General features: G+C 47.0%; 1 protein-coding gene across 7 annotated transcripts; it reads left to right on the forward strand.

Moving 5' to 3' along the window:
• The first annotated feature begins 400 nt into the window (after positions 1-400).
• Positions 401-6,285, forward strand: myrfl (myelin regulatory factor like). Of its 7 annotated transcripts, none has more exons than XM_088988929.1 (14): positions 401-635; positions 731-914; positions 1,835-1,913; positions 2,000-2,055; positions 2,126-2,330; positions 2,400-2,595; positions 2,652-2,728; positions 2,793-2,903; positions 2,977-3,094; positions 4,414-4,614; positions 4,698-4,806; positions 4,878-4,987; positions 5,905-6,050; positions 6,126-6,285. In XM_088988929.1, exons 2-14 carry the CDS (start codon positions 815-817, stop codon positions 6,268-6,270), a joined length of 1,653 nt encoding a protein of 550 aa, XP_088845055.1. In that variant the 5' UTR covers positions 401-635; positions 731-814; the 3' UTR covers positions 6,271-6,285. The 7 variants fall into 7 exon arrangements, with proteins under 7 accessions (XP_088845055.1, XP_088845053.1, XP_088845052.1 ...); XM_088988927.1 differs by having other exon boundaries at positions 736-914; XM_088988926.1 differs by having other exon boundaries at positions 780-914.
• Positions 6,286-11,997: the final 5,712 nt, after the last annotated feature.

Here is an 11,997-nt window from a genome sequence, read left to right on the forward strand (position 1 = left end):
ATATTGTATTGTATTGTATTGTATTGTAGTGTATTGTATTGTATTGTATTGTAGTGTAGTGTAGTGTAGTATATTGTATTGTATTGTATTGTATTGTAGTGTATTGTATTGTATTGTATTGTATTGTATTGTAGTGTAGTGTAGTATATTGTATTGTATTGTATTGTATTGTATTGTACTGTATTCCAATCCCGCCTCCGAAGCATCTGTGCCCATACAGTCCACTTTGTGTCTGGGTTGCGACCCGTGACCAGTCCAGGGCGCAACCCACAAGACTTTGACCCATTCGAGCCCCGCTGACCATACAAACGCATTTGAAATGAACAACGATGACGCCAACGCGCGCAGGTGAGGAAGAAGACACCTCCTTCCTGTTCAAAGTTCAAAGTTCAGCCAACACAAAGCACACAGACGCCACCCAGCAGAAGAAAAAAAAAACAATCGGGACGCTTCTCGAACGGCAACCGTGTATGAAATACAAGAAGAAAAGGCGTCAGGGTCCGATGCCGGAGGTCCGAATCGGATAAAGGGTTGGATCGGACACCGAGCGGGACGTCCGATCAGCGCGACCGATCGGACCCACCCACGCAGGCAGGGTGGCACGGGACAATCGGCCATTTTGGAGCAAAAGGCGGGTAAGCCAGTACAACCGTGTCCAAGTCTCGCGTCGGTCCATCAGTCCCGTCCGTCACTGAGGTCCAATCCCGGGTGTCGCCGTGGGGTGCGAGAGACCAGGTTTGGGCGTCGGCCGCTACTGTGCCTTTCTTTGTGTTGCCAAGCGACCAAGCGAGGCCTTTCCCACGCGCCGCGCACGATGGAGTCTACGGGGGTGCACGGCGAGACGGAGGCGCTGCGGCAGTTTTTCGCTGGTGAGCGGCACGCGAGACGCCAAAATTCGCTGTGGACCTCTCGAGGTGGCCATTTATAATCATATTTTTCATTTCTAAGCACCTTTCTAAACTCTTAAGGTCACTTTACAGTCACGGGATCAGTTTTTCTGTGGGTGAGCAGCGGCAGCCACACACGCCAGCGTTCGCTCAACCTGGAAGTAACTCAAATAGATAGAAAGCTAGCTAGCTAATACGTCTGTGTAAGCTGTCAGTCGTACAGGAGTGGTCCATCGATGAAAAGGTTTCTTCAGCCGTCATCTGTACTTGTTTGAAGGTGTCGGACGTTTCACTTCTTATCCAAGAGGCTTCGTCAGCGAACTAAAATATTTTGCTGGTAGTTTTGGTCCTATATATATATATCTATCCTTACTGTCCAGACGTGGCAGTGACAGACTCTGCTATGATTGGCCCCTGCTCTCAGGTTGGGGGTGCAGAGGACTACTCCCTGCGGCTACACTGATTACCTCTATGGTGTTGCCTAAGTATGGGGTCTACGACTGGCCTGATTGCCCCATTTGGTCTGGCATCACCTCATCAGCATAACTAAGCCTATGCTGCCGAAAAAGTCAGTTTGAGGAACGATCCAAATTGAACCTCATCTCACCATGGTGAAGGGTTTTGCTGTTTTATGAAAATAGCTTCTTTTACTCCCCTTTCAAAGCATCTATTTTCTTTCGCTAAGATTTTAACGTCATTGTTGTCAAACGTAGCTAGCTAATAGGTAGCCAACGGATAGCTTATTGATAGACAGGCGGGGTCTTTATGCCGCCGGGCTGGTCTCGCTCTGTCGCAAAGCGCTTGCGCTAATAGCGCACTTGTGATAAAGCGACGGAGACCCGAGCGCTTGTCGCGGAAATGCGCCGAGACGCCAAACGCTCCGGAATCCCGAACAAAAACGAGCGATGGTCACGATGGACCGCTGACAGTGGCGTGATGTCGCGCAGGTCGTGACGTTCTGGACAGTTCGGTCGCCGTGGATACCAGCATCCTGGAACGGTACCTCAGCGATGACTTCAACGCTTTGTGAGTGCGTGAGACGGCGCGTTTCGAGCGGCCTCGTACATACGTGAGCGTCCTCGACGTCTTTTTGTCTTCCGAACGCTGATCAGCGCACTTCCCGACTCGCCTCCGGACTCGGACGTGTGCTCGCCGGAGCGGATCCCAGGTCGGTGCCCGGCCCGCCCGCGGCGCCGAGGCTAGGCTAATATTGCAGCGTGTGTGTGTCCGATCGGCAGATTTCCAAAGGGAGCTTTCCTATGGGTCCCAACGACCCATCCCCGGTGGCCCCGTCGCCCGCGTCGTCTCGCCCGACGGAAACAAAAGGAAAAGAAGCGAATGGCACGACTCGTCGCCAGGACCGCCGCCCGACGGGCGCCTGAGATGGGAGCCTTTCCGTCGGGGCGACTGGAGCGCCGTCTTGGATTCCGACGGGCGCGTCATGTGAGTCGCCCGCCCGCCCGCGATCGGTCGCGCGTGTACGTTGGCCGTGATGGTTCAAGACGCCGGCAGGGATCCTCCGTTCTTGGCGGCGACGGCGGACAAGGGCTTTAACTTCTCGCCGGCCGATGAGGCGTTCGTGTGTCAAAGGAAGAACCACTTCCAGGTGACGGTTCGAGTGGGCGTGGCCACGGAGCCCTCCTTTGTGAGAGCGCCGGGCGGCGTGCGACGGCTGGACCGGCTCCGCATCAACGTGTTCGGGGTCAAGGTTAGCTCGCAGCCGGCGTAGCGCCGCGGCGCCGGGTTAATTTGCGTTTCCGCCAGATGGAATCTCCCGAGCATCGCGTGCCCGTGGAGGAGTCTCAAACTGACCGCACCAAGAGGCCTTTGCGGCCGGTCAGGTGGGTGACGGGGGCGGGGGGGGCGGTCGCGCAGAGTACTGTGACCCTGACCCGAACCCGGCAGGGTCGACGTGGTGAGCGGCGCCATGACCAAAGTCACGCTGGGACGCCTCCACTTCGGCGAGACCACCGCCAACAACATGAGAAAGAGGGGACGGCCCAATCCTGACCAGAGGTAAGGTCACCTCGCAGGGGTTTGCGCGGGTGTGCTTTTGACAGGGTGTGCGTCGGCCCATTTGCGGTTGCAGATACTTCCAGGTGGTGGTGGGCTTGGACGCCGCCGTCAAGGAGCAAGATGGCGACGAGCAGTCGTCGACATCGTCCTTCCTCCTTGCCGCTTTGGTGTCCGAGAAGCTCATCGTCAGAGTAAAAGAAAAATTCGCCGTGGTCATTGCTCTCAAGTCACGCTTGCTATCTATTTGCTGTCTAATTACTGGCTATTAGCTATATTGCTAACTATCTCGCTGGCTATCTGTCTAGCTGGCTATCGGGCTGGCTACCTGGCTATCTAGATGGCGACCTAGCTTGCTATTTATTTGCTGTCTAATTATTGGCTATTAGCTATCTTGCTAACTATCTCGCTGGCTATCTGGCTAGCTATCTGGCTTGCTATCGGGCTGGCTACCTGGCTGGCTATCTAGCTGGATACCTAGCTAACTGTCTATTTGCTGTCTGTTAGCTATCTGGCTGGCTATCTAGATGGCTACCTTGCTTGCTATCTATTTGCTGTCTATTTACTGGCTATTAGCTATTTTGCTGACTATCTCACTGTCTATCTGGCTAGCTATCTAGATGGATACCTAGCTTGCTATCTATTTGCTGTCTATTTACTGGCTATTAGCTATCTTGCTAACTATCTCGCTGGCTATCTGGCTCGCTATCTGGCTATCTAGATGGCTACCTAGCTTGCTATTTATTTGCTGTCTAATTATTGGCTATTAGCTATCTTGCTAACTATCTCGCTAGCTATCTGGCTTGCTATCGGGCTGGCTACCTGGCTGGCTATCTAGCTGGATACCTAGCTAACTGTCTATTTGCTGTCTGTTAGCTATCTGGCTGGCTATCTAGATGGCTACCTAGTTTGCTATCTGGCTAGCTATCTAGATGGCTACCTAGCTTGCTATCTATTTGCTGTCTATTTACTGGCTATTAGCTATTTTGCTGACTATCTCACTGTCTATCTGGCTGGCTATCTAGCTGGATACCTAGCTAACGGTCTATTTGCTGTCTGTTAGCTATCTAACTGGCTACCTAGCTTGCTATCTATTTGCTGTCTATTTACTGGCTATTAGCTATCTTGCTGGCTATCTGGCTAGCTATCTGGCTTGCTATCTGGCCTGCTATCTGGCTGGCTAACTAACTGGATACCTAGCTAACTGTCTATTTGCTGTCTGTTAGCTATCTATCTGGCTACCTAACTTGATAGCTATTTGCTGCCTATTAGCTATCTAGCAGGCTATCTGGCTCGCTTTCTGGCTAGCTATCTATGCTGGCTATCTGGTTAGCTGGCTATCTAGCTGGCTAGCTATATGGCTATCTAGCTATCCTAGCTAACTGCCTATTTGCTGTCTGTCAGCTATCTGGATGGCTATCTAGCTGGTTATTTAGCTGTCTACCTAGCTTGCTATCTATTTGCTGTCTATTATTCTTCTTATTAAACGCTGGCTGCGCCACCACGCGCGCAGGCTTCCAACCCGGGCCAGTTCGAGATGGACGGCGACAGCCTTTGGCAGCGCGGGGCGGGGCCGGATGCCGTGACGTGTCATGGTCGGGTGGGCATCAACACAGACGCTCCCGACGAGGCGCTGGTGGTGTGCGGCAACGCCACCGTCATGGGCCGCCTCATGCAGCCATCCGACCGCCGCGCCAAGTGCAACATCAAAGAGGTGCGGCTAGTAAGCGCCGACGGGGGCGCGACGGGCTGTCTTGTCACCAAAACATCCAGCAAGGAAGCAATTTGACCCGGCAGGCGGACGCTGAGGAGCAACTGAGGAGGATCACGCAAATGCGCCTGGTGGAGTTTGACTACAAGCGCGAGTTTGCCTCCAAAATGGGAATCGAACACACGCACCGCACAGGTCGACGCCGTGCCGGCGTCGGCGCGGGGTTGTGGGTGTGCTTCCGTGACGTCCCGCGTGTGACGTTTCAGGCGTGCTGGCTCAAGAGGTGAAGGAGCTCCTCCCTTCGGCCGTCAAGGAGGTCGGCGACATCACCTGCCTCGACGGCCACAAGATTAACAACTTCCTGGTAGTGGACAAGGTACTACTCGCATCGCCACTCTTTCATCTACAACTGCTTCATGTCACAAAGAGGGTACAGCAAGTGCTGAAGAATGAATGGCTCGCTGTGTCTTTGTGTTGTCATATTACTGTGATACCTCGGCTTAAGAACTTAATTGGTTCCCAGACAGTGCGTGTAAGGCGAAAAGTGTGTATCCCAAAAATTAATTCCCCATAGGACACCATTAAAATGAGAATAATCCGTTCACAGGTCCCCATAAAACATAATTTTCTAAGCCTTAAAACTAATATACATTAAATATACATTATTTTATTCATAATAACTGTGCTTTGGTATTATAAAATAAAGAAATAAACTGTAGTGTATAATAAGGTCGTTTTATTTACCTTTGTGATGGCTTGATGGAATGGAGTGGCCGCTTTCATCAGCATTAAACACTTGATGAGGAAAGTAGCCTTCTTCTTTCACCATCTTGCAGGTGCTTTCTCTGCTATAATTTTACCTAGTTCCTCATCAATTGTGTTCTGTTTACTTGGGTTGATAGCTTTTTGCATCAAGTGTACAGATGGCTTGTGCGGGTTGTTTGTGGAGGCTAACTGATGGGATATTTTAACCTTGCAGTCTACACTCTGCCAAAGCTGAAACGAGTCCAGATTTCACTGTTTTCTATCCATTTTGTCACTCTCTCTCTGTGTCGTCTGCCTATCTCGAATGTTTCAATCACCTCCCCCTCACTGCTGCGTTGTTGACCAATCACGTGGCTTTAACCAAAGACTGGGGGCGGGGAATCAAGGACCAAAACAAGCCGCTGCCATTTTATTTTAGGAGAAAAGTTCGTAAGCCGAAAAGTTGGTTAGCCAAATAAACCGAGGTATCACTGTACATCCAATCCAATCCAACATTTCTCCTCTGTGGCCTCTGCCCTTATTATCCAGGAGCAGATCTTCATGGAGAGCGTGGGCGCGGTGCAGCAGCTCTCCAAGATGGCCGACAGCCTGGAGACGCGTGTGAGCGAGTTGGAGCTTTGGAAGCGGCGCCTGGCCAAGTTGAAAAGCCTGACGGGGAGTCTGCGCTCCGTCGGGTACTTCCTCCCGGCCCGCGTTCTCTTCCTGGCCGTCGTTTAGAATCACGTAAGCCGTCCCTCTCATCCCGACAGGACGTCGAGGAAGCCCAGCACCGCGTCGGCGGAGGCGCAGAGTTTCCAGGCCAAGACTGGCGAGGCGGACGGCGACCGCTGCGCGTCGCCGAAAACGGTCCGGACCGGCGTACTGACGCTGTGCCTCGCCGTCGCCGCGTGGTAAGCCGGGACGTCACTTCCTGTTTGCGCTCGCGACTTTTCCAGCAAGTCAAAGTTCTCTCTTTGGTTGAACGTCTCTTCCTCATCTGATAATAATAAGAATCATCACCAGAACCTTTCACCACATCGCCCCCATCCTCCAAGAGCTCCACTGGCTCGCGGTCAAATATAAAATCAAATTTAAAATTCTTCTTTATACATAGAAAGCAAATCAGAAAAACGTTTGCTAGCATCTAAAATAGACAAAACACGCAGGCTGATATTTTTTTTGGCTCAGAATTTAGCAAGGTTGATTTGCTTTCGCGGGCCGAAAAAAATGATGTGGCGGGCCGGATTTGGCCCGCGGGCCTTGACTTTGACACCTGTGTTATAGAGCATATATTTTATTAAGTGTTTATTTTTCTGTACAAACCAATACAGGTTACTTATACAAGCCTTAAACATGCTGATATAAGCCTTATATGGGATACCTGGGCTCATGAACTTAATTGGTTCCCAGAAAGTGTGTGTAAGGCGAAAAGTTTGTCTGCCGAACATTTAGTTCCCATAACAAACCATTAAAATGAGAATAATCTGTTCCCAGGTCCCCATAAAACATAATTTTCTACAAAATAAGCTTTAAAACTAGACAAAATAGACCTTATTTTCTGTATAATAAATGTGCTACTGTATTGTAATTAAAGAAATAACTTTACCGTATAATAAAGTTGCTTTATTTACCTTTGTGATGGTCGTTGATGTAGTAGATCTTGATGAGATCCGAGAATTTAAAATTCTTCTTGATACATAAAAAGGAAATCAGAAAAACGTTTGATAGCATCTAAAATAGCCAAAACACGCAGGCTGATATTTTTAGTCAAAATTCCAATAAAAATGACTTGCAATCAGAATCAGAATCACACAAGGAATTTGTTTCTGGTAGAACACGCTGCACTAGTATCATCGTCAAAAATCTAAAAATCGTCTAATAAAGGCAAATCCAATCCAATCCAATCCAATCCAAAAAAACTGCTAAGTGGCACTATACAGTTCCTGAGGGGAGTAGCTGGAAAAGGTGGTGGGCAGGGTGCGGAGGGTCCAGTAGGATTTTCCGCGCCCTAGTTTGGATTCTTGCAGTGTGCAAGTACTCGAGAGTGGATGATGATGATGATGTTTGCAATCGATTAAAGAAGGTCTTCAGGTCATTTGGACGGATCAATACTGAGGTGTATGTAGTGTCACAGAAAATGGCGGCAGAGCTCCGTTGGAAATAGTTTTCTTCTTCACCTTGGAATTTTTGTCAACGAATACGAAAGATTCAACGATTCACCATTGCGTTATTTATGTGTTTTCCTTCTAATTTCGCCATCAACACAAAGTTTTCAGACCAAACAAAGTACCGCTAAAATGCATTGAGGTGATGCAAGGTACAGTAAAGTCTCGTTATATCGATATTCTCGGGAGTCCCAAAAAATATCGATATGACCGGGACTATCGATATATCCGATCCTGCGCGCATGTAATTTTCTCCTTGCGTTCATAGAAATAGTATCGTAATACGCGGTACTATCGATATAACGAGACTTTACTGTATGTCCTTTCTCGGTGAGGGGCGTTCCTTCAGTGACGTAGGGTGAGGACTCGTCACCAACTCAAAAACAAGACTTCCGGAATATTCAGCGAGAGTCTTAAAACGTAAAGGATAGCTATATGCGGTGGAATCTTTGTAAAATACGCTCAGTAGAAGTCATTTGAAGCCATTTTACAAATTATGGACACAACTTGTCCAGAGACGTCGGTTGTCCTTTAAAGTTGCCCAAAAGTGCCACTAATGAGCTCAAAACTGATTCAGAAAACTCATTCAAATTCAAAACTGATTCACGGTCAGATTCAGAAAGTCCCGCCCCTACTTCATGACATCACATCAGGAAACTCCTTCACAAACTGCCTTGCTCCAGAATCAAAACAATGGCCCTTTTGATGGGGCCTTGGGAAAAATTTATGGTTGTTTTGTAAAAGGGAAGGGGGTTTCTTTTTTTTTGAAACCCTTTTAAAGGAAACCGGGATTTTTTCCCCCTCCTCGAAAACCAAAAAAAGCAATTTTTTTTGAAATTAAATAAAACCCGAATTTTTGGGGCCCCGGTAAAAGCTTTTTTTAAACGGGCTCGGAAACCGGGGCTCTTTCTTTTTTAAAGGGCCCAATTGTTTAAATTGGGGTTTTTAAGGGTAAATTTAAAAAAAACGGGATTTCCGGGTCCCAATTTAAAAAATAAAAAAATTTTACTACGGGCCCCACGAAAACAAACACAGCATTTTGGAGTTTTTTAAATTTTGTGGGAAATTTTAAAAACCCTTTTAAATTTAAACGATTGGATTTGGGGGCCCCCAAAAAAAAAAATTGGCCCTTTTTCAAAACAGTTTAAACCGAAATTGGAAAAACCCAAAAAGAATTTTCCGGGGTTTGAAACCCTTTTTAAATTACATTATCCCGGAACCAAAGCCCCCGAAATTTTAAACCCATTTTGGTTTTTTAAATTTCCCAAATAAAACGGGCCTTTGGGAAAGAAAATTTTTGGGGCCTTTGTTTGTCTAAAACCCAGTTTGGGGGGAAAAAAAACCTAAATACGCAAAAATTTGTTTTGGTTTAAACCATTTATTGGACACTTTAATCAAAATTTTGCCCATTTAAAAGCGTTTTGGGGATTTTTGCTTTAAAAGGATTCGGAAAAATTGGTTGCCTTTTCCTTTGGCATTAAATTTTTTCAGCAAACGGCTCTTTTGGGGTTAAAGATAAAAACTTTTCCTCAAAAAATTTTGCCCCCAAAACCCCAAAGCCAAAAGGAAACAAAACTTTTGAACCCGGGGAAAAGGGCAAAAAATTTTTAATAAGTGACCCCCCCCCGGGGCCCGGGCTTTTTTTGCCAAGTTTGACCAGGGCCATTTTCATGCTAGCCCAAATTTAAAAAACCCTTTGGGTTTTTGGGGACCAAAAACCCCCTTTTTAATCGGAAACCAGCCTCCCCTTTTCCGGTGGCGGTTAAAATTTTGGGCCCGACGGGCCGGCCCCCTTTTTCCCCCAAACCCGAATCCGGGGCGGGCCCTCCCGGGGGTTAAATTGGTTCCCCGCCCCACCCCCCCCCAAAATTTTAAAATTTAAATAAACAAAATTTAAGCCCAAGTCAAACTTTTCCAAAAAAATAAAAAACCTTTTGAAAAATTTTTTTTGTTTTTAAAAAAGGGAAAAAAAGGGGGTTTTTAAAATGGATTTTTCCCCCCGGCCCTTCTTTTTATCAAAAAATCCTTTTTTAAAATTTTTAAAAAATTCTTTTTTTGAACCTTTAAGGGGGGTTTTCCCCTTTTGAAAAATTGGGGCCCTGCCCTTTCCCCCGTAGGCCCCTCCCTCCCTTCCATCCTTTTTGGGGGTTTTAAACCAAAAGGGCTTTTTTTTTGGGAAAGGGGGGAAAATTGGGCAACGTTTGTACCCAAAAAATTTATTTGTTTTCCAATTTTTTTGGGGTTTGGAAAAGGTTTAACCAAAATTTTTCCCCTAAAAAAAATTTTAACCGGGCGGGGCCCCAAAAACAAAAACCCCCTTTCCCCCAACACCCAAAATCCCTTTTTGTTTTTCCCAAAAATTTTTTGAATTGTTTTGTTTTTGGGTTTTAATTTGTGAGGGGCTTGGGCCTAAAGATCCGGGTTTTTTGGGCCCCTTTTGGGTTTGGGAACCAGCCTTCCCCCTCCCCCTTTCTTCCCAAACCCCTTTGGGCCCCTGGCACCCGGCCCAAGGGTTTTTTTTTTGGGTATTTGGGGGGTCTCAGGGGCCCAAAATTGAAAGGGTCCCTGGGCCCTCCTTTTTCCCCCTCTCTCTCAACCCACCTCCGCCAAATTCCCCGCCCACCCATTTTTTTTTGGCCTTAAACCCCGGAAAAACCCGGGGGAAAACCCCAAAAGGCCGGTTTCCCGGTTTGGGAACCCCCGGCCCTTTTTCCCAAAATTTGCAAGCCACGGGCCCCCCCGTTTTCCCAAAAAAGCAAAATGGGTTTTCCCTTTCCGTTTGGTTTTTAAAAAGCCGCCCATTTTTCCCGGGATTGGAGGTTCCCCCAAACCGAAACCCTTTAACTTTGGCCCAACCCCTTTCCCAAAACCCACCCGTTCCCAATTTTGGGCCCCCTAAAAACACCCTGTTTTGGGTTTTTTGTTTCCCAAAAGCCCTTTTAAAGGGGGGGGTTTTAAACAAAAGCCGCTTTTAGTTTATTAAAAAAGGAAGGTGAAATTAAAAAAATAAAAAGGGCCCCAACCCTTTCCCCAAAAAGTTTTTCCCCAGGGGTTTTTAGAAACCCTCCAAACCGCGGTTTTTGGTTTCCGGTTATTGGGAAAATTTCAAGGGATTTAAGCCAAAGGTCCTTAAATTCCGATTTTATAAAACCCAACCTTTTTTTTACGTTTTGGATTTAAAAAAATAAAGGAAAGGGAAAAACCCCCCCCAAATTTTTTTGGGGCCCAGGGTTTTAAAGGGCCCGGTTTTTTCCCCTGTTGTAAAATACTTTGGGGAAGCCCCCTTTCCATTAAAAGGAGTTTCCCCCCCCCGGGCCTTCCCGGGTTTCAAAATTTTCCCCGTTTTAAAATTTATTTTGGATTTTGGGCAAGGTCCAAGGGGTTGCAAACACCGCCCAAAAAACCCCCCCCCGGGGGGCCCCCCAAGCTTTCGGTTAAACCCGAAAGGGTGAAGTGGGGGAATTTGGGTTTCCCCCCCAGACGCTTAAAGAGTTTCACGGAATTGGGGAATTTAGGGGGGTTTTTAAATTTGTTTGAAAACCCCCCCCCTCCTGTAAAGAAAAAAAACAAGCCCGTTCCACCTTGGAACAAAAAATTTTGCCAAGGGACACCTCCAAATGCCCCCGGGAAAGGACCCCCAAATCGTGAAAGAGGGGAAAACCCGGAAAACCCACCCACGCTCCGGGTTTACGGAAAACCAAAAAGTAGACTGTTTACCTTAGTTTTTCCCAAAAAAGTATATTTAATTTAAGGCTTTGGGATTGAAAGTAGGTTTTAAAGGGGGAGAACCCTCCCTTTGGGTTTCCCGGGAAATTTTTTTGGGGAAACACACCCTTTTGCCCCCCCCGGCCCCCAAAACAACCAAATTCAGGGAAGGTTTCCGAACGGGTTTAACTTTTAACAAAATTTCCCCCGGTTAATTTGAAATTTTGGGGTTTTTAAAAACCTTTACCCCCAAAAAACCCCAAAGTTTTTTTTATTTTCCCAAATCGGGTTTCCAAACCGTAGGCCCCTTTTTTGGGGAAAAAAGGGGGACATTTAAAGGAAAGAAACCCCACCCGCCACCCAAAAAAACCCCCGGGGGTGTTTTTTAAACCACCCAAAATTTCCCAAACCCCCCCAAAAAAGGGCCCCTTTTTTTTTTAAACTAATGTTTTCTTAATTTTTAAAAATTTACCCATTTTGGGGGAAAACCCGGGGCCCCAAAAGGGAAAACCCCTTAAAAAAGCTTTTAAACCCCCCCTTTTTGGAGGAAAAAAACCTTTCCCCAAAAACCCCCTTTTTTTGTTTTCCCCAAAAAGCAAACCAAAAAAGGCCCACTTCCAAGAAAATGTTTAAAATTCGGAAACCCCAACAGTTCTCCCCTAAAAAGGAAAGGGGAAAAAAGAGAAAATTTGTCCCTTAAAGGGCCCGAAAATCCAAATTTTAAAACAAAAATTCCCGGAAATTTACCGTTTTTAAAAATTTTTTTTTTTTT

Source organism: Hippocampus bargibanti, linkage group LG22 (assembly GCF_051943395.1).
Source record: "Hippocampus bargibanti isolate YZ-2025 linkage group LG22, ASM5194339v1, whole genome shotgun sequence".
Classification (NCBI taxonomy): domain Eukaryota; kingdom Metazoa; phylum Chordata; class Actinopteri; order Syngnathiformes; family Syngnathidae; genus Hippocampus; species Hippocampus bargibanti.

Excerpts from the sequence above, each read along its gene's own strand:
- myrfl (XM_088988925.1), top strand. The coding sequence starts at position 815 with ATGGAGTCTACGGGGGTGCACGGCGAGACGGAGGCGCTGCGGCAGTTT. Across the intron at positions 2,729-2,792 it reads AGGCCTTTGCGGCCGGTCAG|GGTCGACGTGGTGAGCGGCG; the intron begins GTGGGTGACGGG and ends CGAACCCGGCAG. Across the intron at positions 4,615-4,697 it reads CCAAGTGCAACATCAAAGAG|GCGGACGCTGAGGAGCAACT; the intron begins GTGCGGCTAGTA and ends TTGACCCGGCAG.